General features: G+C 46.6%; 1 protein-coding gene across 1 annotated transcript in view; it reads left to right on the top strand.

Moving 5' to 3' along the window:
* The window catches only part of XYLT1 (xylosyltransferase 1), a 202,236-nt gene that overhangs the window by 52,486 nt on the left and 125,587 nt on the right, over positions 1-24,163 (top strand). The window contains exon 2 of the mRNA XM_063143471.1: positions 10,380-10,418. Coding sequence (XP_062999541.1) covers positions 10,380-10,418 — 39 coding nt within the window. The remainder of the gene's footprint in view (positions 1-10,379; positions 10,419-24,163) is intronic.

Below are 24,163 nucleotides of genomic sequence, written 5' to 3' on the forward strand. Positions count from 1 at the left end.
CCGGCTCTGCGAGAATTGAGGCTAGGGTAGGGGGAGTGGGAAAATCATTTTTTTTTAAAAAAAAAAGTTACTTTGAGTCGCTCGGGGCTTGTGCACTGCCAGCCCTTTAAAAAAAATGGCAGATGCGATGCCTCTCTTCTTGTGGTCGTCTCACCTTATGTGTAAACGGGGGCGAGATCTCACATTATTCACAACATGAGGTCTCCCCTTCTCTCCCCCGGACTTTACAGTAGGTCTAGCTAAGGCCAGAGAGAGAGAGATACCACCTGCAAGTGGGTCTTAGGATGGAATTTGGAAGGAGATTTAACCCTTTCCCCTCAACCTGCTGGTCCTCCCCAAAACTGCTGTTCAGCTCCAGCAGGGAGTCAATGGCTCAGTTCAGACAACAGGTTTCTGTACGCAGTGGGAAAACACTACTCAACAGTTGAGTTTTTAAGGGGTACTCAGTCACCAACCAGCATGTTCTAACTCCACCTTTGTGTAACTGTGGGCTCCCATGGGGTTGAGTAAAAGGCAACGCAATGTTTGATTGACAGTTACTCCAAACTCTCTTCTCCCCGGTCTTCCTGATGGTTCCCATCAGCCATTGCTGCAAAAAAAAAATCCCCAATCCTAGCAGCTCTTGTAGAATGGCAGTCATTCCTTTCATCGCTCTTGCCAGGGAACTCTCTAGCCAGTGGGAAAAGTCCACTCAATGCAACAGGAAACTCCACGGAGCCCTCCACACAACACGCAACACATCGGTTGTGCAGGAACTCTTCTCTGCACAGCATGGATATTCTGCATGGAATGTTTTCCCACCAGAGGGGTGGAGTTTTCCCACCAGACAACACGGACCCCTTGGCCTGATCCAGTGTGGATCTTCTGATGTCCACATTCCTCTTTTGGGGTGATGCGGAAGTGGTCACTTAAAGTTTGGGCCTCCCTCTAAATAGGGACAGTCCTGCAAATCTGACCGGTGGGGGGTGAGATTTTGGAAGGACCGCGGCTGCATTTTGCTTGCATCTTGTTCGGGAAATGTAAGTACTCTTTGCCTCCCCAGCTAGCCCTCCAAGTTTGAACTGATTGCTCTCTGTTACAAGCCAGCGTGCATTACGATAGCATTTGGATGTAGGCCAGTTTGAACTGAGAACAGCTTCCAGCTGCGAGTTAGCTGTTCTCTCTCCATGGGAGGTTACAAAACAGAAGTAGCACTTCTGTAATAGTCCTTAAGGAAATGGAAATGAAACCGCACTACTTTCAATTGGTTCTATTTTTCTGGAGAAAGTTCCCCCCTCCCCGCTCTTTTTTTCAGGAGAGAATCTTTATGCTGCTGTAGTTTTTGTTGTTGGTGTTATTGTTATTGTGCCACACAGTGTCTGACATGAATGGAAGGATATCCATGGTTACCCCTTGGTGTTTCATGCCGTCATCTTCTTCTTCTTCTTCTTCTTCTTCTTCTTCTTCTTCTTCTTCTTCTTCTTCTTCTTCTTCTTCTTCTCCTCCTCCTCCTCCTCCTCCTCCTCCTCCTCCTCCTCCTCCTTGAAACATATCATAGAATCATAGAGTTGGAAAGAGCCTAATAGCCCATCAAGTCCAACCCCCTACTCAATGCAGGAATCCCCCTTAAAGCATCCCTTTCAGATGGCCGTCCAGCTGCCTCTTGAAGGCCTTTAGTTTGGGAGAGCCCACAACCTTCCTTGGTCATTGGTTCTATTGCCGTACACCTCTAACAGTCAGGAAGTTTTTCCTGATGACCAGCCGGAATCTGGCTTCCTGTAACTTGAGCCCATGATTCTGTGTCCTGCACTCTGGGATGAGCAAGAAGAGATCCTGGCCCTCCTCTGTGTGACAACCTTTCAACTATTTGAAGAGTGCTATCATGTCTCCCCTCAATCTTCTCTTCTCCAGGCTAATCATGCCCAGTTCTTTCAGTCTCTCCTCATAAGGCTTCATTTCCAGAGCCCTGATCATCCACGTTGCCCTCCTTGAACCCCCTCCAGCTTGTCTGCCTCCTTCTTGAAGTGTGGTGCCCAGAAGTGTGGTGTTTTGATTTGCGTTGTACCCCGCCTCGATCCAGAGGGAGAGGCGGGTAACAAAATTATTATTATTATTATTATTATTATTATTATTATTATTATTATCATCATCATCATCATCATCATCATCAAGATGAAGCCTAACCAGTAGAGGGGAACCAGTACCTCATGCTATTTGGAAGCTATACTTCTATGGATGCAACCCAAAATAGCATTTGGGTTTTTTTAGCCACATCACACAGGTTGCCTGCATGCCAAAGGTCTCTAGGGAATTTTGGCCCTTGCCTTTGCTACTCAATAGAAGCCCCCTAATCCCATGCTAGGACCTCAGTCATCTTGGATTTCTGGTATTTAATTTAGAATAAAAATGCACCGCCATAGCTGTGTATATGGTATATCACAGGTAGCCCGGAGTTTGCTGTTGTCCTCCAAGAGCATAAGAACCCCGTCACGCCATCAGTAAAACCATGTCTGTTGTGTTCCACCTCTTGTCTGTGTATTATCCTCAAAATGCGATGGACTTCAGTGTTCATTGTCTCTTTTTTCCCCTTCCCTTCTCTCCTTTTTCTTTCATTAAACCAAGCTGTCCCCCAATTGCTGCCAGAGATTAATGATTTACATCAGCTGAACAATGGCCCATCTGACCTTTTTTTAGATGAGATGATTATTTTAAGACCCGATGGCCAATTCTGTGTCTTCCAGACACTTAAAGGGGCTGATAGAATTGTAATGTCATTTTAAAATCCCGTAGAGATTTTTTTTGTGAAGAACCGCGAAAGCAGGGTCCAGCTACGGTGGCTTTTTAAAACAGAGGTGTTGAAACCAAATAGCAAAAGATCTGGAAATAATACCTTGTGAGAATGATTAACTGAATCGACAATGCTTCTTTATATTAAAAAATAACATTGATGAACTTTTGACTACATGGTTTATAGTTTACTTCATTTACAGATTTGTGAGACAGAAAAAAGAAATGGTTTTTTTTTAATTCCTGGGCCTAGAATTGGGGATGAAATCATGGTTTATGTTGGGCGTCTTTCATTCCATCATTCGCTCATTGACGGATTTTTTCTAGGGATGTCTGAGAATTTTGTTGCACTGATGCGCATTGCCATCACAGCATGTTACCACAAATCCCCCTCCAAAGTGGTCCGCAAGTCTGCAGAATCCACACTCGGGACAAACCGGACCACTACGGAATCTACAGGTTGGATTCAAATAGAAACCAAATGCAGTTACAAGATGGGGGGGATACTTGGCTCAGCAATACTGCAAACGAGAAGGATCTTGGAATTGTTGTGGATCACAAGCTGAATATAAGCCAACAGCATGATGTGGCTGCAAAAAAAGGAAAATGCTATTTTGGGCTGCATTAAATAGAAGTATAGCTTCCAAATTGCTTGAGGTACTGGTTCCTCTCTATTCGGCCCTGGTTAGGCCTCATCTTGAGCACTTAGCTTTTAGGGAGCGGAAGGTGGGTGCAACCACTTCTGAGGCCCTGCTGGGTCTGATACTGGGATTGCCCATCCAAGAATCCCAAGCGGAAATGATGCACCAGCATCAGTAGTTCCTGGCACTGGCTGTCCCAGTCTTGTCTCCAGTGGAGAAAGGAACTCCACCAGAGCCTCTTGAGTACTTGGGCCTCCTGCAAGATAGGTAACTGGACCATTGGGGCTGGGATGGGGTGGTAATTCAGTGGCAGGGCCCAATATGGAAGACTGTGATGAGGGGATTGGTTTCACTGCTGCTCAGCCTGCTGTCCACGTGCCAAGCTTTGATGCACAGCTTCCAGGCCCAGCTCTGCTCGGCTGTGTGCAACCTTCTAAGCTTTTTTAAGTATTCAGTCGGACTCAGGCCAAACAGCCCTTCAAACGGGGATGCCTTCAAATGGAGGACCGCCCTCAACGTAGGGCACCCGGCCACCGTGCGCCATGTGCCAGTCATCTCGCCTGCCTCTGGCAACCAGTTTTCTGCCCTTGGGGCTCCCGATGCTGAGTTGTTAACTCTCGGAAACGAAGCTGCCGAAATCAAAGCGAGGGAAGGAAACGGCGGGGGCTTTCCCCTCCGTGAAAGCTGTCCCTCGCGCCTGGGAAGTGGGCTTTCCCACCAGCTGCCGCTCAGCCACAGGCCTGGAGGGTGCCCCGCGTTCGGCAACATCCCCCCTCCCTCCTTTCGGCCTTCCTGTCCGTGGCGAGAGCGAGGGCTCCTTTTGTCTCGCCCAAATGGCGCGTTCTGAAGCCTGCTTCCGTTTGGCTCGGAAGGTGTGACGGCTTCCTCTTTGACAGCTGCCCGAGCAACAGGCTCATGGCACATGGTCTTTTGCACATTTAGGCAGGAAGCGGAGCCCTGCCGGCCGAGGCTATTTGCAGGTGCTTCGTCGCGAGCAGTGGCGAATCAAGCGACGATGCGCTCAGCGAGTCGAGAGAGAAGCTATTCTTGTGTCGGGAGGCCGGAGGTGGGTGGGCTTGAACCGTATTTGCTTTTTAAAGTCTTGCAGACAGAGAGGGGAAGCATCTTTTCACGCAAGCCACAGATCTCTCGCCAGCTTAGCAAGTGGTGGTCGTAGTACAGGGGTGGATGAGCTCCACACCTCCAAATGTGGTTGGAACACAGCTCCCGGCTTCCCTGGCTGGGGCTGGTAGCAGATAGGCCTAGTTGGAGGTCCGCAGCTTCCCACCCCAGGCTTAATATAAGGCAGGTATTGCCTAAGGTTTCGCTCCGAAGCCTGCCATTCTAAACAGAAGTGAACAGACTACTTCCATATGTAGCTGCCCAGACCCTAAGGTCATCCTCAGGGGTCCTTCCCTATGTTCAACTGGTGAACATAGGCATACTGCCACCTGTACTAGAGATGGCACATATTCATTATGCGAAGTAGCTAGGGATGCATCCTTCTTGAATTGTAGAGCCCAGAACTGGACGCAATACTCTAGATGAGGCCTAACCAGGGCCGAATAGAGAGGAACCAGTACCTCATGTGATTTGGAAGCTATACTTCTATTGATGCAGCCCAAAATAGCATTTGCCTTTCTTGCAGCCATATCGCACTGTTGGCTCATATTCAGCTTGCGATCTACAATTCCAAGATCCTTCTCGTTTGTAGTATTGCTGAGCCTAGTATCCCCCATCTTGTAACATCACCTGGAATGTTGTTGGAGATAAGTAGATGTGTGAATGTGATCATGAACTTTAATGGGAGACTGGTACGTAAGGGCCAGCAGATGGGACAGCAGATATATAATATATATGTGTGTGTGTCCATACTGTTGGATGTCCTGTTTAAAATGTGGGGTTTAAAGCAAATAAACTTGAGGGGCTAATACGCTTGACTCTTTTGATAAACTCCAGGTTGGTGTTTGATAATCCATCCCTCTTCTCCACCTGCTGCCTGCCCCCAGTGACTCTATTTTGACTGCACAGATGTAATGATCTAGCCTTGAAAACAAACGTGTTGCATGTTAGGGTTCCCTTTTCTCTTTCTCTTCTTAGTGAGGCACTTCCTAACCCTAAGAGTTTCAGGCTAAAAAAATGCGCCTTGATTCTGGCCTCATCCCTTCTTCCTTTGGCCCCGCCTGCTTTTGCCTTAAGCCCCACCCTCTGCTGGAATGCAGCCCCCCCCCCCCAGAGAGCTGCTCTGAGATTGAACTGGACCCCTGAGCTGCAAGAGTCTCGACACCCCTGCTCTAACCACTACACCACGTTGTCACTACACAAGTGAGTCGGCAAGGCAGTTCCCTGTGAAAGGTCTTTGCAAGAAGAATTTCTCTCCATCCTTTTACACACACACACACACACATACACATTCTTCCATTTGAGTCAGCAGTTCTGTGTCTCTCTTCTGTGCTGGATAAGCTCCAAGACTCCCCGGGGGCATTGAAACTTTCTGGCAGCAAAACCCACACTTTGCTTCCACCTATTTTCAGCGCTGCCTCCGAAGAATTCCGTTATCTCACAGCATGCTAAGCTAACACTTAAGAAACATTATTGCACACCAAGGTCGTAATGGGAGGACCCCAGGGAAGGCAGGCGGCACAACACAGGTCTGAGGGCACCACTGTATTTTGCGCCTTTTCTTCCGTTTTCTTTCTCGTCTAAATTCTGCTTTTTAATTGGACGACGTGCTTGATCGTAGAATAGCAGTAGTCATGGCCATTCACTGCCCAGAGAACATCTATATCACGGTCGGGCTACCTTTTTCTTGTTGGGGTCTGTATTACCTTGGTCAAAACCTGTTGTGGGGGGTCACATTCCCCCCCCTCCTCCACGGAGACACACACAAAAGCCTGGGAAGAAAACAGGGCTTTTATTTGACATCTAAACGTCAGCAGAGTAGGCACTAATCCAATGGTCACAGGGAAGGAAGTTCTACAAACTAGGTGCCATCACTGAGAAGGCCCTGCTAGCTACCTGACTCTCTTCTGAAAGCGAGGATCCCTCAAGGATCTCCACAACTGAATACAGGGATGGCTCCTGGTATGAGGGAGGCTAGGCACAGTGTCCTTAGGGAGCGGGAGGTCCTCCTCCTCCTTCTTCTCTATTGGTGGGCCCAGACACTCTGTGCTGCACTCAGCAGCATTTTAGTTTCCAGTCAAATGGAAGTCACCAATCAAATGTACAAACAAGCTGCCATCACTGAGAAGGCCCTGCTAGCTCTCTGAATCTCCTCTGAAGGCAGGGATACCTAAAGGACATTCACAGGGATGGTTCCTGGAGTGGGAGGCTGGGCACAGTGTCCTCTGGGGGGTGTCCTCCATTGGTGGGCCCCAACCCTCTGAGCGGCTTTGGGAGCAGCATTTTAATTTCCCACAATGCCCCAGAGTTATGCCACCTCAGGTGCATTATGGGAAATTAAAAGTATAACCTTGGCTGCCAGGTTCTGCTTCCAGTGCCAGAATGGAGTTGCTTTCTCGTTTTTGTTAAAGGCCCAGGGCTGGCATTGGCAGCCTGTCCAGTGGGCCCTGTCCAGGTCCTGGGACCCCCAGCATCTGCCCAAGTATGCCAAGTTTTGACGCCAACCCTGATTTATTTATTTATTTATTTCATTTCTATACCGCGCAATAGCCGGAGCTCTCTGGGCAGTTCACTAACCGATCAGATAGGTGTAGAAGCAGGCACCCCTCCTGATAACTTGGACACAGAACAACGAAAGCGTCATAGCTTGGAGAAGAATTGTGGTGCATTTTGCATGAAAACCTGTGCTATTGGAATGTGGATTAGTTGCCGTAATTTACTTTCACTTGAGCTTTAGATTTCTTAGCAACCCACGAGAGCAGTGTTTCCTTATGGCGGAAGTCTCCTCCTTGGCTCAGAGTTCAGAATCAAATTAACGCTGAATAGATCTTGTCACGTTTTATCATAATACTATAACAGCAATTCTTGGTACAGTGAAGAGTTTAATTATTTCTCCTTTGATAGGGCAAATTTGGTGCCCAAAGCCAAGTGCAGAACTCTTTTTTCCCCCAGGTCTTTTCCATGCAGTTCGCAGCTGGTGGGTTTTTCTTTTCATGTTGCTTTTCTTAGCTGTCAATGGGAGCCTGAATAAAGCCACCCTGGACTACATAACCAACCATCTGCCGGTATCAGAGGCAGTAAACCTGTATACACCAGTTGCTGGGGAACATGGTTGGGAGGGTGCGGTTGCACCATGTCCTGGTTGTGGGTCCCTGATTGAGAGTTGGTTCCAGCCACAGTGTGAACCAAATGCCAATTACTTTCCAGGCGAAGTATAAAGTGTTGGTTATCACCTTTAAAGCCCTACGTGGTTTGGGTCCAGGCTACCTGCGGGATTGCCGTCTCTCGTACAATCCTCCCCACACACTCAGGTCCTCTGGGAAGAATCTTCAGCTAGCAAGAACTAGATTAGCAACTGTTACCCAGAGGACCTTCTCTTCTGCTGCTCCCAGACTGTGGAATGGCCTGCCGGAGGAGACTCGTCAACTTAACAGTCTTTTAGCATTCAAGAAAGCTATCAAAATTTATCTCTTCTGGCAGGCCTATCCAGTAGAATTTTAGGATGTTTTTAGGATGTTTTTAGGATGTTTTTGACAGTGTATACTATGTTTTAATCAGTATTTTATGCTTGCTGTTGTTCCCCGTCTCGATCCAATTGGAGAGGCGGGTAAGGATGATGATGATGATGATGATCCAGCAGGGCTCTTCTTATGTCCATCTATCTAACAATGGAATAGTTGTCCAGTACTAAGACTATTGATAAAAATGATAGATTTCTTTATAGGTTGCATATATGGGCCAGTTCCACATTTCTGTTTTTGGGGTGGGTGTGTGGCAGGTCTTTCACCAGCCTGTCTTGACGATGGGGGACATCTTGCCTTGCCAATACACGGCATAACTGGTGCAAAAGTTGACCTGTTCAATGCTCCCTTGCCCCTCCAGCTGGGTTCTCTTGAGCTTCTCTCTAGTCTAGAGGTGAGCAACTTGTGGTTCTTCAGATGTTTGACCTACAACTTCCATCAGCCATGGCCAGCATAGTCAATGGCGAAGGAGCATGGGGGTTGCAGGCCAAAGCACCTGGAGGGCACCAGGTTGGCAAAGGAAGAAGGGCAAGATACACCTGTGTCCGTTTTGCCAGTGGCTGCTTAGGAGCAGACTTGCAGGTAATTGAAGTAGGCGGATTTCAAAGAGAACTCTTTGCCTCAGGGCCTTCTAAAGTGACAGACAAAAATTTACTTGACTCTAAACAGACGTCTTCCAATTTCGACAGTCTGTGATGGATGAAAAAAGGAGCCTCATTGACCTGGTTTCACTTCGTTAAGCTTTCCAATTAAGCAGGGCGCTACAGAAAGTGAGACTCTGCCGCGATACCAGCGACCATCAAGGATGGCTGATTTTCGGAAGTGTACATGCTGCCTTTGTACTCAGCCTTTTAAAAGGTTGTGTTGGAGAGGGCGGACGGTTGCTCCTGCAGTTCTCTTCCGGCCAAATTTCATCCACGATTTTAAGTTAAAAATCATTTGGTCTTGTTCCTAAGGGGGAACTAGTGATGAGGAAGCTGGGAGGGGGGACAGGATGGAAAAAATGGGGGGCAGAGAGAATTAGGGGGAAATGTTCCTCCAATTTTCCAAACATCCTTTGGGGAAAAATGGGGGGAGTCCATTTAAAAAAATCTGTCCCCCTCCCCCATTTTCCTACTTTTGGGGGGGTGACCTCTAGTCCAGATGTGTTGGAATATGGTCCATAACATCTCAGTATTGTCTACAGCAGAGGTGAGCAGGAAGTAGATCTCCAGATGTTTAGACATCAATTCCCAGTCTTCCCGATTACTGACCATGCTAGCGGGGGCTTCTGGGAGTTGAGATCCAAAACATCTACTGCCCATCAGCCTTCTGCAACACAGCACCCTCCAGATGTGTTGGACTACAATTCCCATCATGCCAAGCCATCGTGACCAATGTCGACACCAGCTGGAGCTGATTGGGGTTGCAATCCAACACATCTGGATAACACCAGAGGTTGGGCAAGGCAGGTCTACACCAATAGGCAGTGTCTCTCCAGGGCTTTGGATAGATATCTCCTCCAGCTCTAACTGGAGATGCCCATTTACTAACAGGGACTGGCCAGCGAAACCACATCACGCCAGTCCTTCAACAACTTCATTGGCTGCCAGTCCAAGTCCGGGCCCGATTCAAAGTGCTGGTACTAACATTCAAAGCCCTAAACAGCTTGGGGCCAGGTTATTTGAAGGAACACCTCCTCCCAGATGTTCCTGCCCGGACCTTAAGATCATCCACAGGGGTCCTTCTCCATGAGCCCCTGCCAAAGGAAGTGAGGCAGGTGGCTACTAGGAGCAGGGCTTTCTCTGCTGTGGCACCCCGGCTGTGGAATGAGCTCCCCAGCGCCTACACTGTACTCCTTCCATCACCAGCTGAAGACCTTGTTATTTTCTCAGTATTTTTATACCTAATTTTAACTTACATTTTGCTGTTTTAATTCCGTATTTTAACCTATATCAATTTCTGCTGTGTGGTTTTATCCTGGTTGTGCTTTTTATATTGTATTTTGTATTTGTGTTTTTAGACTGTTGGTTGTTTTATTCATGCTTTTTATGGTTTTAATTTTTGTGAATCGCCCAGAGAGCTTCAGCTATTGGGAGGTATAAAAATGTAATAAATAAATAAATAAATAAATAAAGGATTGAACCTGGGACCTTCTGTATACCGTGTGTGTGCTCTGTCACTGAGCTATGGCCTGTCCCAAGCCATGGCACCTCATCCTTATGGGCTGGAAGGGACAGAGGAATAATCCAGCCTCTCTGGTCAAAGAGAGATGTCCTTTTCCTAGACTCAATGGGTGTATCTCCATTTCTCAGTTGGAGTAATCTGTTTTCTTTCTTTCTTCTTGCAGGACCCACCTCTCAATCCTTACAAAGGCTTGGAAGCCCAGGTTAGTACTTTATTTTCATATCCATATGGATTCAAATTGCTGGATGTTCTGGCGAACCCTTCCTAAGAAAGCCACCGAGGGTGGCTCTAGCCTGTCATTACATCTCGACTGTGCTGAGATGAAAAGTGTACATTTTGTCAGATCTAGGGACGTCATTTCCACCTTGGAGGCGAAAATGAACTATTTATACTCTGCTATCCATCCTCTCTTTTTGCTCATCTCCCCAGACAGATGGTATGTCGGGGAGAAAACAGTTGTGTGTTTTGCAGGCTTCCTGCTAAAACATAAAAATGCACCGTGTGTCAGATGCGCTTATCACTTAAAAGGTCACAGTATTGGAGAGGATCTGACAATGACACCGAGAGACAGGTTTGATTGGGGGGGGGGGGTGTTGAGAGTTAACTCAACGGTAGAGACACAGCAAGATGGCACAAATTTTATCCATTCGCCTCGGGCAGCTCCGATATCGCTGAAAGTCAGAATAAATGTTTCTGCCTTATAGTAGGTTTCCCAACACTGAAGTTCCCTCCCTGTCTGTTGATCTCTTCACTCTTACTGTTTCTTCTCCTTTAATGCCATTGGTGTAACTGCTCTGATGTCACAACAGCAGGTCCTGGGAGCAGTGTACTAGCTGGGACGTTGGAAATCCTAGAACTTGGATTCCATAGTCCGCAAGGAAGCTTTTATTAAGCTGTTTTATCTTTTGCCCATATGCAAATGGTTTGTTTGTTTGTTTGAAAATGATGCTTCGTTGCCAAGTTTTACTGTTTTCGGATCTTTTTGAGAGAAAAGGGAAGATAACACTTGCGGTTTATGTACAGGATAATGAAAAGGAATGCTGGGGAAGACAGTCTGATATTTTCAAGGCCTGCTCAAGACTTTGTGATGCCTGAGCAAGAACCCCTCGCCCCCCGTCCCAAGTCAAAGTCAGAACGAATTCAGAGAACTCTGGCAAATTTGGGTTTTGCTGATTCGGACATCCCTCACATCTGTGTGCACGTGTATAAAACGGATGATCGTAGTTATCAACCAGTATAAAAATGTAGAATTGCCCAGCCTGAAGCCTTTTGCGTTCCATTCATCCACACAGCATGTCGAAAACTAGGGATGTGCTCCGCTTCTCTTCGGTTCAGAGAAGCAGGAGCGAGGCGGCCTAATTCGCCTCCGGAAAAGGCGGAGGTGAAGAGAGTCAGGGGGGCTGCGGATCGAGGCGAAGAGGATTGCCTCAATCCGGAGCTTCGTCTGCAGGCAAGTGGGGGGGGGAGGGGGACTCATCTGGCGCCGGCGCCGCCACCATCCATGCGGCAGCAGCGCCAGGTAAGGGAGCAGGGAGGAGGGACGCTTACCTGCGTCCGTCGTGGGCTTCAATTGAGGCCCCGGCTGAAAGCGGAAGTGAAGGCTTTTCCAGCTTCAACCGGGGCCTCAATTGAAGCCTGTGACGAATGCAGGTAAGGGGGCGGGGGAGTGGCTTACCTTGCGCCGCCACCGTCCATGTAGCGACGGCGGCGAAGCTGGATCTCACTCCGCAGAGCGGGAGACGGGTGGAGCGGCGCGAAGAGGACCGGGCCCGATCTGGATTTTCCGGATCAGGCCACGAAGCAGATTGCACACCCCTATCGAAAACACCTTTGCTCTGCCCTGGCAATTTGCCTTCCTGGGTCTGAATTCCCTGCGAAGTGATTGGCGAGGCGCATGCCAGCTAGCTTTAAAAAAAGTCTCTGTGGTTTTTAGGAGACCGCTTCCAGGGCTTAATATGCACGCGCATGCACACCTGTTCTTAAATAATTGAGACCGACACTCTGCATGCTGATCACAGTAATGCTAGGTGCGTTTCTGAATCTGAATTGCTCCGCTGTGCGTTTGGCCGGCCCCTTTAATTTGAGATATATTGCGAGGGCTGGGAACAGCATTTCATGTGCGGTTCCTTTATAGCCTGCAGCTCCAGGACTTGAGTCAGAAGTTCAAACGGAAGGGCTGAGATCAAGGAGGGCTTACTGGGGAGACAAAACTCATACGATCATCTTTTTTGCATGCCGTGAAAGGCCCGGAGTTGTGCAGCGGAGGTGTAAAGATGGAAGCCAAAAAAAAAAAAGAGAAAGAATTGGTTTTGGCTACAAAACCCTATTTCTCATGCTCAGAGCTGGTAGTTGGAAGACTGCAGTGATTTCTATGGCTGTCAAGCAAACGCGGGATTGTGTCCTGACTTAAAGAGCAGCACCCTGTCTCTCCTGTGTGCGTGCGTGTTTTGAAAAGCGACCTGTGGCGGAGTGAATACTCCGCAATTTTGAAATGGTGTTCAGTAGAGGTGGATACTGGCTTGATATTCCGGCTTGATATTCTTGAAAGGAAAACTCAGCCCCTGAAAGTTTCTCCAAAATGGAATTCGGCTGTTGGATTGAAAGAAGTTCTGCATTCCTGAGCTAAAAGGTTTGGAAAAGAAAGAAAAAAGTAGATTAAAAGAATTCTGAATTCATAATTGGCACACGATTTTTAATTCCATATGTCCAGTCCTTGTGATACAAATTTAGGATGAAAATATGATGGAACGTTGGCCATGGTTGTGGAAATAACAAGCTACGCTGACCAAATGCATCAGTATATACACAGATTAGTTGATGACTGGTTAAGGCTCTCCAGTGATTGTTGGAGTTCAACCAGTTGAGGCTGGTGGCTCTGATTTCGGTGGGCTGTGAATCCATTCTGGGTTTCAGTCAGAACTCTAAAGGAGCTGTCCAGTGTTTTGAACCCTTTCTCCCAAATTATGTTCACCACCTTGGATATCTCCTTTAGAGTTCTGTCTGGTTCTGACTGAAACCCAGAACAGAGTCACGGCCCCACTGAATTCAGCGCCTCAAGCCTCCACTGACTTCAGCTTCCATCACTGCTCAGTATGCTGACTGGGCCTGCTGGGAATTGGAGTCCAATAACCTCTCTCATCAAGTTCATGATATATTCTCGAAGTGGGTCGATGGAGACAATTGGATCATTCTTGAACACAAATGTGCTGCCAATAAGCTGGGTGGGTGGCAAAGACAGCAGCACATCACCCAGTTTGAATAGTTAAACTAATGAGGCTGATTTCCTGAGATATCTTACATCATCAAAGTTCTCCAAATTCCATCTCAAGGCTCCAGTCTCTATCAAATTGTGAGCTTTGGGGGTTGGGTCACATGAAAATTTATTTATTTATTTATTTATTTATTTATTTATTTATTTATTACATTTATATACCGCCCCATAGCCGAAGCTCTCTGGGTGGTTTACAAAAGTTAAAAACCGAGAACATTAAAAACAAATATACAAAAATTTAAAAGCATATAAACATTAATATCATTTAAAACAACTATTCTAGGGTCAGTTAAAAAAAACTCAGCATATGTTGTTAACTGCCTGGGAGAAGAGAAAAGTCTTAACCTGGCGCCGAAAAGATAATAATGTTGGCACCAGGCGAGCCTCATTGGGGAGATCGTTTCTCAATTGGGGGGCCACCAATGAAAAGGCCCTCTCTCTGGTTGCCATCCTCCGAGCTTCCCTCGGAGTAGGCACCCAGAGGAGGGCCTTAGATATTGAGTGTAGTGTATGGGTAGGTTCATGTTGGGAGAGGCGTTCCGTCAGGTATTGTGGTCCCAAGCCGTGTAAGATCTGTGTGCATTTTTGTGCATTCCCCCCCCCCAAAAAAATGTATGTATCTGTGGTGTGCATCTTTGAAACATATGCATTCTTCTCCCACTGATTAAAGCGTACTTGTGCACATTTTTCAAACGTACGCATCCTGTCGAAACACTTTTTGGGGATCCGCAAATCATGTTGCAAGCCCAGAAATTCTGTCTTGAGTCTGGGTTCCATCCAGAAGGTGCAAACTGGGTAAATCCTGATCAAAACCAAGCTAAATATATTTTTCGTTGCATCCCTACAATGACATAGTGCTATTGCAACTGGTTGCATCTTCCAACAGTCTTGTTAATGTCAGTTTTATTTATATACTTCCTTGCCATGTTTTATTATGATGCTTGAGGCAGTTTACCTCCAAGCTGACAAGAAGCAAAAGTGACAAACGTAACAATGCAAAACTCATCGACAACAAACAAACAAACCTATTGAAAGATGCAATAAACAGTTCATAATAATGAGGCAATAGGACATAAATATCAAGGCGTGGAATAATAACAGTCTATTAAACAATTTGTCAAAATATAACTGCGCATAAGAACGATCAATGAAGCCGATGCCCTAAATCAACTCATTAATGACTAGAGCGTCAACAATGTTTCCAAATTAACAACTTAGAAGCATAAAACAAAATCAATGGCAGGCTTCTTGACTGGCTACTGGAGTCTACCATAGGCATCCTTCACTCTTATAGAATTTCGTGTGAATTCAGAGCTTTACTTTCTTAAATACATACATACTTTTATGACTTATGGTAGGAGCCATTGAACGTCTTTCAGCCTGGGAGCCGAATTCCATTTCAGAGACGCTCTCGGGGGCTCTGTTCCAGGCGTGGGTGGAGCTAAAGGAGGTGGAGCCAAGAATGCCAGCATATTTGAGCACCAAGGCCTTATTGGCTGTCACTCAGCCTTAGGAGACTCATTTCAGCCTTTGAGAATGGGAAAACGCTGCACAAAAGCGAGACAGCACCAAATGATCAGGGGAAAGAGGCGGAGCTAGATTAAGGAGGCGTGGTCAAATACAGGCGGGTCATATCTAAGGCTGTTCCAGGTCACGTGCTGCCTGATTCGACCATGTGATTCTAGTGCTTTGTCAGCTGCACTGGCTTCCAATCAAGGTGTTGGCTTTGACCTTCAGAGTCCTAAATGGCTTGGGACCAGAGTCTCTAAAAGCACATCTCCTGTATGTACCTGCCTGGACCCTTTGGTCATCTTCAGAGGCCCTCCCCCAGGTGCCCCCACCAAAGTAAGCTAGGAGGTTGGCTACAAGAGAGAGGGTCTTCTCAGTGGTGGCACCCACTTCTGGCATAAAGTTCCCAAAGCGGTTTCCCTTTCACCTACGTGGTTATGTTTTGGTGCCAGGCAAAGGCTTCTCTTTTCTCACAGGCATTTTAAAGACTGTTCTAGGTTATTATAGCTGTTTTATTAATGCCTGTGCTGTATTGTATTGTATTGTATTCTTGAAAATATACAATATTTATTGTATTTTATATTTTTAACTATGTTTTAAAATGTCGTTTTAGCTTTTTAACTGGCTGTAATCTGCCTAGGGAACATTAGTTATTGGATGGATTAGAAATGTACTAAATAATTAAATCAGGAGCCGGAGTTCTTCTGTCACACACACACACACAGCTAGGGTCATCACTACTCATCTGAGCAATATCTGATCACACCTCTGGGCTAAACATGGTGATGAATGTGGCCTGAACTGGGTTGTTTGGGTCTGCCCCTGAAGGCACTGAGAGAACAGTCAAAACACCAATCGCAGCTTTTAATTGAAACTTCTCAGTGTTGCAAAGGTCAGTCTTTTTAAAATGTGTTGCAGCCTCTCCGTGCTGCGTCGCCCCTTGAATTCAACTCTCGCATTCAGACGTTTTCTAGCTTAGGGACACTTGCAATTGGCAAAGACGGCCAGGATAACTGTCTATGTTTTAGAGATGGGAATGGGCTGAGAACTCTAAAAATTCAAAACCTAATGAGTAACGGCCTGCAGGTATCGGGGCACCTCAGTAGCGACTAGGGATGTAGGAGAAATTTGTTTCCAGTATTTATTTATTTATTTATTTATTAAATCTATATACTGCCCCATAGCTGAAGCTCTCTGGGCGGTTTACAAAAGATAAAAACAGTGAACATTAAAAAGTATACAGAATTTACAACCATCAAAAATATAAAAACAACAGTATAAAACAACAGTTTCCACTTAAACAACAGCAGTTCTGGGGTCCATTAAAAAACAAACGAACTTAGCATATGTTGTTAAATGCTGTTAAATGCCTGGGAAAAGAGAAAAGTCTTGACCTGGCGCCGAAAAGATAACAATGTTGGCACCAGGCGAGCCTCATCAGGGAGATCGTTCCATAATTGGGGGGCCACCACTGAAAAGGCCCTCTTCCTTGTTGCCATCCTCCGAGCTTCCCTCGGAGTAGGCACTCAGAGGAGGACCTTAGATGTTGAGTGCAGTGTACGGGTAGGTTCATGTCGGGAGAGGCGTTCCATCAGGCATTGTGGTCCCAAGCCGTGTAAGACTTTATAGGTCAAAACCAGCACCTTGAATTGGGCTCGGAAGCGTATAGGCAGCCAATGCAAGCAGGCCAGAATCGGTGTTATATGTTCGAACCTTCTGGTTCCAGTTATCAATCTGGCCACTGTATTTTGCACAAGCTGCAGCTTCCAAACCGTCTTTAAAGGCTGCCCCATGTAGAGGGCATTGCAATAATCTAATTTGGAGGTTGCCAGAGCATGGACAACTGAAGCTAGGTTATCCCTGTCCAGATAGGGTCGTAGCTGGGCCACCAAACAGAGTTGGTGGAAGGCACTCCATGCCACCGAGGCCACCTGGGCCTCAAGTGACAGAGATGGTTTTGATCAGGATTTAACCTGTTGGCACTTTACAGATTGCCACTGTGTGCACAGAATGTTAGACTAGATGGACCCTTGGTCTGATCCAGCAGGGCTCTTTTTATGTTCTTATCTTCCTACTTAGAGTCAAAGAATTTGTTGCTGAGGATTCGTTGCCGCCGCCTCCTCCTCCTCCTCCTCCTCCTCCTTCTTCTTCTTCTTCTTCGTACCTGCACTTATTTATTTATTGCATTTATATACCGTGAACATTAAAAAGTATACAAAATTTACAACCATCACAATCATAAAAACAACAGTATGAAAAGAAAAGGTATCCATTTAAAAACAACAGTTCTGAGGTCCGTTAAAAACAAACAAACTTAGCGTTGTTAAATGCTGTTAAATGCCTGGGAGAAAAATTGCCACTACACCACGGAATGGACAGTACCCAGTTTTTCTATGCTGGACAGAGAACAAAGGATTTCCCACCTCTGGCAGTCCATATGCTTTCTTTACAGGGCACAGAGTAGGGACGGAGTGTCCCACCCATCCTCTGCCCGTCCGCTCACTCACCTTCATAGAATTTCTTGTCGCCTTTGGTGACCAGGCAAATGCTTTAATCCCAGAGTGCAACAGGGCATCCAGTAGACCACAGCAACTTCAACCATTCTGTAGTTCTTGAAAGTAACTTTTTTAGAAAGTTAAAGACCGAAATCTCGACAATAAAATGGCAACAAATCAATTAAGTTTTATCAGTAAGCTCCATATCAGCTTCATGGTAACCTTTCAAAGCGGCATTTTTTCTTTTGACTTTGAAAAGCCAGAAACGTGTCATTTGAGAGCTGGAAGAAATGGAGGTCACCACCTTTTATTTTTGGCATCAAACTGATGACTGGCATAGTTCTTTTTTTTTTTCCTCTCTCTCTCTTTTTTTCCCCTTCCCCTTTTTGGAATTCATTTATCCCAATCAAAGTGTTTGAGTGCAGGCAGCATTCTTCACAGTTTGACCTTTTAAAACTGTCAGAGAGATATTAAACTGTGAACATTATCATCTTATTTCGACTTGCAAGTCAGGATGCAGTTTAAATCCTGCTTTGAACAGTGACTTTTAATGTGACCTTTGATGAGGCGCTTGTAACGCTGCCTGCAAAGGCATATGGCTCAAAATGGCCCCGTTGAAGCCCAAAACAGTGCATCTACCTATGGATCCCAGCTTGAGTTCACCCTCACAGGTGATGAGAATGGAGCCAGGCCCTAGGGAGGGTGGAAGGCATTTCTTTGGTTCGCACTTTAACATGAACTGATCTAGCTCGCAGTTCCTAAACTAAACCACCAGAATAACACCACTGATTTCTGTTGATAGAGTTCAGTGGGGGCTTACTCCCAGAGAGTGGCTATAGGATTGCTACCAAAAATCTAAAGACCTTAATACATTTCAACCTGGTGCCTAAACAATACTAGAATGGGCAGAAGACCAACTTTCAAGTGGCTGCAGCAGCTCGGAGTGCCTTTTACCAGCTTCGGTTGGTTCGCCAACTACGGCCTCTCCTGGACAGGGATAGCTTGGCCATGATGGTACAGGCATTGGTAACCTCTAGACTGGATTACTGCAACGTGCTCTATGTGGGGCTGCCCTTGAAGTTGCTCCAGAAGCTGGAGCTAGAGTGCTGCAGCTCGGCTGTTGTCTGGAGCTGCCCCTTTCCAGCATGTAACTCCTCTGCTGAGGGAGCTGCACTGGCTGCCTATTCGCTACCGGGCCACATTTAAGGTTCTTGTACTTGTGTACAAAGCCCTAAACAACTTGGGACCAGGATACCTGAGAGAGCGCCTTCTCCCTTACGAACCTGCCTGGTCACTGAGGTCATCCGAGGGCCTGTTCCTGGTGGTCCCACATAGATCCATCCTCCAATTGGAGTCCACCAGGGGAAGAGCCTTCAGCGTGGTGGCGCCCCTCCCGTGGAACTCCCTGCCTCTGGAGGTCAGGCAGGCGCCAACTTTGTGCTCTTTTTGGCACCTCCTGAAAACATCATTAATCCAGGAAGCTTTTCCTTAATGTCCACCCATGAGTCACCGTTTTTGCTTCTTTCAAAATCTGTTTTAAGTGTTTTATTCTGTTTTTATTTTTGTTTTATCTTGTACACCGCTCCGAAATTTTCAATGGGGAGCGGTATATAAATATTGTAAATAAATAAATAAATAAATAAGAAATAAGGCCATCGAGTCCAACCCCCTGCTCAATGCAGGAATCCACCCTAAGGCATCCCTGACAGATGCTTGTCCAGCTGCCTCTTGAAGGCCTCTAGTGTGGGAGAGCCCACAACCTCCTTAGGTAACTGGTTCCATTGTCGTACTGCTCTAACAGTCAGGAAGTTTTTCCTGATGTCCAGCCAGAATCTGGCTTCCTGTAACTTGAGCCCATTATTCCGTGTCCTCCACTCTGGGAGGATTGAGAAGAGATCCTGGCCCTCCTGTGTGTGACAACCTTTCAAGTATTTGAAGAGTGCTATCATGTCTCCCCTCATGTTTCATGATTGGGATGCAACAGATGGGGGAAAACCCTCTCCTTCTGTCTGATGGCAGGGTCACTCTAAAGTGGGCGAGATTTGTCTTTGAGGCAGGTTGATAGATGAGCAGGTGGTCCTTAATCTCTGAGGTTGAGGGGTGCCTACAGCAGGACCTTGGCTGATGAACTTAACAGTTGGGCAGGTTTGCATGACATAGTGCATCAATCTGCTATTGTGTGTGAAGAGGGAACAGAAAGTGGATATGTTTTGCAGTTGAGAACTAGGACTGGTTCAGAGCACTGATTATCCTATTGGAGCTGTTTCAGTCACACTGAAAGGGGTTCGATTTGTGGCCAAAATAAATAAGGATGTCCCACAGAAACCTGGAGACGCTCTGTTTGAAAGCAGACCCAAAGATTTACAAGGTGTCCCATGCTGTTATATTGTGGGGGGGGGGGGGGGAGGAACAGGAGGAGGGGGAATCATAGAGTAATAGTGCAATTTTGTGGATGACTGAGTCCTAGTTGATGGAATCCCAAATAAATGTGCTGAAGAATCACCCGAAACAAATGAGTGAAACAAGGTGGGTGAAGGGGGGGCAATTATCCTCCTGTTACAGGGGCAGTTTCGTGAATTTTTGGCCTATTCACTCTTTCCTCAGAGTGATTTTCTCAGGTACATAGCAGGAACGGGAGTGTAACGGAGCCGTAGCTTTCAGGAGTGCTATGCCAGCACTTTTTTATTAGCAGGGTCATGGGCATAACCTGCCACCTCCATCCCTCAGACGTCCATGTTCCTTCTGTGCTTAGCAGCTGGAGGAAATGGATTTTCCCAGCAACAAAACATTTTTCCTTGTTGTACCGACTCTGGCCTGCTTGCATTGGCTGCCTGTATGTTTCCAAGCCCTATTCAAGGTGCTGGTTTTAACCTATAAAGCCTTGCATGGCTTGGGACCACCATACCTGATGGAACGCCTCTCCCGACATGAACCTACCCGAACACTACACTCAACATCTAGAATCATAGAATCATAGAACAGCAGAGTTGGAAGGGGCCTACAAGGCCATCGAGTCCAACCCCCTGCTCAATGCAGGAATCCACCCTAAAGCATCCCTGACAAATGGTTGTCCAGCTGCCTCTTGAAGGCCTCTAGTGTGGGAGAGCCCACAACATCCTTAGGTAACTGGTTCCATTGTCGTACTGCTCTAACAGTCAGGAAGTTTTTCCTGATGTCCAGCTAGAATCTGGCTTCCTGTAACTTGAGCCCATTATTCCGTGTCCCGCACTCTGGGAGGATCGAGAAGAGATCCTGGCCCTCCTCTGTGTGACAACCTTTTAAGTATTTGAAGACTGCTATCATGTCTCCCATCAATCTTCTCTTCTCCAGGCTAAACATGCCCAGTTCTTTCAGTCTCTCTTCACAGGGCTTTGTTTCCAGACCCCTGATCATCCTGGTTGCCCTCCTCTGAACACGCTCCAGCTTGTCTGTGTCCTTCTTGAATTGTGGAGCCCAGAAGCTCCTCTTCCAGGTGCCTGCTCCAAGGGAAGCTCGGAGGACGGCAACAAGGGAGAGGGCCTCTTTTGTGGTGGCCCCCAATTATGGAACGATCTCCCAAATGAGGCCCGCCTGGCAGCAACATTGTTATCTTTTCAGCGCCAGGTTAAGACTTTCCTTTTCTCCCAGGCCTTCAACAGCCTATGTTGAGTTTTAACTTACTCCAAAATGAGCTTTGCCCTGGCTGAGTGTTTAAAAATTGTTTAAAATGTTAGCTGTTTTGATGCTTTTGTTTTTAAATTTTGTATATTGATTTTTAACGTACGGTCTTTTTAATGTAATCTTTTTAATCATTGTAAACCGCCCAGAGAGCTTTGGCTACGGGGCAGAATATAGATAATGATGATGATGATGATGATGATGATAATGCTGCCAAGTGGCTTTGTGCCAAATAGGCAATGAAGACCCATCACCTTTTCAAAAGATCTGCTCTTGGGGGAGATGGAAATGGAGTTATTGCTTCTGAATGTCCTCAGGCCATTTTGACGGCTTCTGTGGGCAGCAGCAGGACTCACAGTCACTTCTGCTCCCAGGATGACTACGAACCCTTTTGCTGCAACGGTGTCAGCCTGCCCACAGGCCACAGGCGAGCCCTTCAATCTGGACTTCACCGTGACCTCGGCAAGAGGTGTGCATGTGCGCGCAGATGGTTGGAATGTCAGAGCGATGTCTCGGCCAGCCCTGCCTTGACCTCTTGGAACGTCTCACAGTTTGTACCGCCTAAAGATAAAGCTGGAACTGAAAGCCGGGCAGCGCATCTGCGGCCACAGGCACGCTCACATCCATTTTGCGGTAACGAGATCAAAGGTCAGAACAGCACTGCCTCGAGGAATGCAGCAAATCTGAAAGGAATTCCCCGGTGCACCCTCCTTTTGGCTTTTCCTTGCGTGGAGCAGCTGGACTGACCCTTAGCCCTGTGCCTCCTGGCTTCTTTGGCATGGAATATTATTGTTCCAAAAATAAATGTACTATACTAATAGTTTCTGTGCCTCCTATATTCCTGTGTATTTATCTTTTCCAAAATACCCCGTCGATCTACCAAATATTAAACTGAGAGTTGCCTTCACTTGGGCAAGATTAAATGCGCTTCCATTGGCAGGCTGGGTGGGTCGGCACAAGGGGGTTCCGAAGAAGGATAGAGTATGGGTTGGAATTCTGTATTTTATTATTTATTTTATTATTGCATTTATATCCCGGCTTTTTTCCTGCAAGGAACCCAAGGCGGCGTACATAATCCTCCTCCTCCCCACTTTATCCTCACAACAACAACCCTGCGAGGTGGGTTGGGCTGAGAGTCTGTGATTGGCCAAAGTCACCCAATGGGTTTCCATGGCTGAGTGGGGACTAGAACCCGGATCTCACGACTCCCAGTCTGACACTTTAGCCACTACACAGTACACCATCACAGGCTCCACAGGAGCCACGAAATTCCAAAGCTGCAAAGCCGTCCACTACCTATAATAATAAAAAAAATTTAAATGTATAAACCAACAGGTATGTTTACATTGAAATACATAGCAGTTCGTCACACATGCGCACGTGTGCATGCAACTTCAGAACAAAGGGAAAAAACCTTCCTATACATAACACTAGTTCGTTTGTCACACATGCGCACGTGTGCATTCAACTTAGCTTCGAAGAAAAAAAAAATTACCTTCCGAGAATCGCCAAGATAGACAGTGCGACGAAGAAGAAGCGCCAATGCCAAGCGCACTTCAACGAAGACGTCGCCAGCTGTCGAGCGGCCAACCCCAGACTGCTCTGCGGCATTTTTATAGAACCCAGGGTTAGCCAACTTCCAAATAGCAACGGCAACACACTTTGCGATGGAAAGTGGCTCCCTCATAGCCGTCTGGTTCCTCTGTAGTGCTGGAATCAGCTCAGCAACAATTTCAAACAATGTTCCTCTACTCATCCTGAAGCTCTCTATCCACCTTTCATCATTCCATCCTTTCAGAACTAAATTCTCCCGCCAGTCCTTGCTACTTGGATGGACCCAGTAGCGTCTGAAAACAGCAGTGAGATGAATGAACTCTGTGCCTAACACCAAAAAGTTGGCATCCTGCTCAAGCTGCTGCAAGAACAACATCTTCCATCTGCGGTGAATTTTCATGATTCTGATGAGTTGCACCCGGCGATGCATGTACTCATCCCTGAGCCCAGAGAGTGCTCGAAGAGCACATAGGAGTAAATTTATAGAAACAGCCATGGTGCTGACTAATTCCGTTTAGTTATCCATCGACTCCATCTTCTCCACAATGACCCAAACAGGGAATTCTGGGATTTGAGGGATTTAAAAAAGGGGGGGAGCAATGGAGAACGTCACAAGCATCCACCAAAGCCAGCCTATAAGAAACCCCCACTTGCGACGGAAGGGAAAGGAATTTAGAAGAGTGTGAACCACTCCAACGAAAGAAAACGAAAGAAAAAGCGCCAGAGACAGAAAAGAAAGACGCGCTTCAATTAGGTGTGAATTAAAAAACCGCGCACGGACGCGACTCCACGACGATGTGTCGATCGGGCCAGGATCTCCCGACTCCCAGTCTGACACTCTAGCCACTACACCATACTGGCTCACCACACTGTATCAGTTGAAGATGCTATTCATGTACTGCTAGAATGCTCCGCGTATAATGATCTCAGAACCAAATACATTCACCCGTTGTTAAGATCGTTCAAGGGAAGGCCATCCCTTGCTGAGGCTGGTTTCCTATTGTCTGATGCTGAGACGTATATGTAGCTTTTAGAGCTTCCAAATTCCTTGTCAATGCTCTACAAATACGTGCCACGAAGTCTAACAGCTGTATGGAAAACTATTCAACTCTTAACGGTTTGTTGGTGGAGTTTTAAATTGTATAGTGTTTTATTCTGTGTTTGTGTATAATGGCAATTTGCTAAGACGCAAGAAAGAACTCTCTCTGTTATACTCAAGCGATCTCTGTGGGTTTCTTTCAATGAGTTACAGCATAACGTGTCGACCCGATATCAGAGGCAGTATGCGCATGTACACTAGTTGCTGGGGAACATGGGCAGGAGGGTGCTGTTGCACTTAAGTCCTACTTGTGGGTTTCCTGTAAGCAGCAGGTTGACCGTTGTGTGAACCGAATGTGGGGTTAGACGGACGTTAGTCTGATCCAGCTGGCTGTCCCTATGTTTTAACATGGTATGGATAAT

This window comes from Elgaria multicarinata, chromosome 17 (genome assembly GCF_023053635.1).
Source record: "Elgaria multicarinata webbii isolate HBS135686 ecotype San Diego chromosome 17, rElgMul1.1.pri, whole genome shotgun sequence".
Lineage (NCBI taxonomy): Eukaryota > Metazoa > Chordata > Lepidosauria > Squamata > Anguidae > Elgaria > Elgaria multicarinata.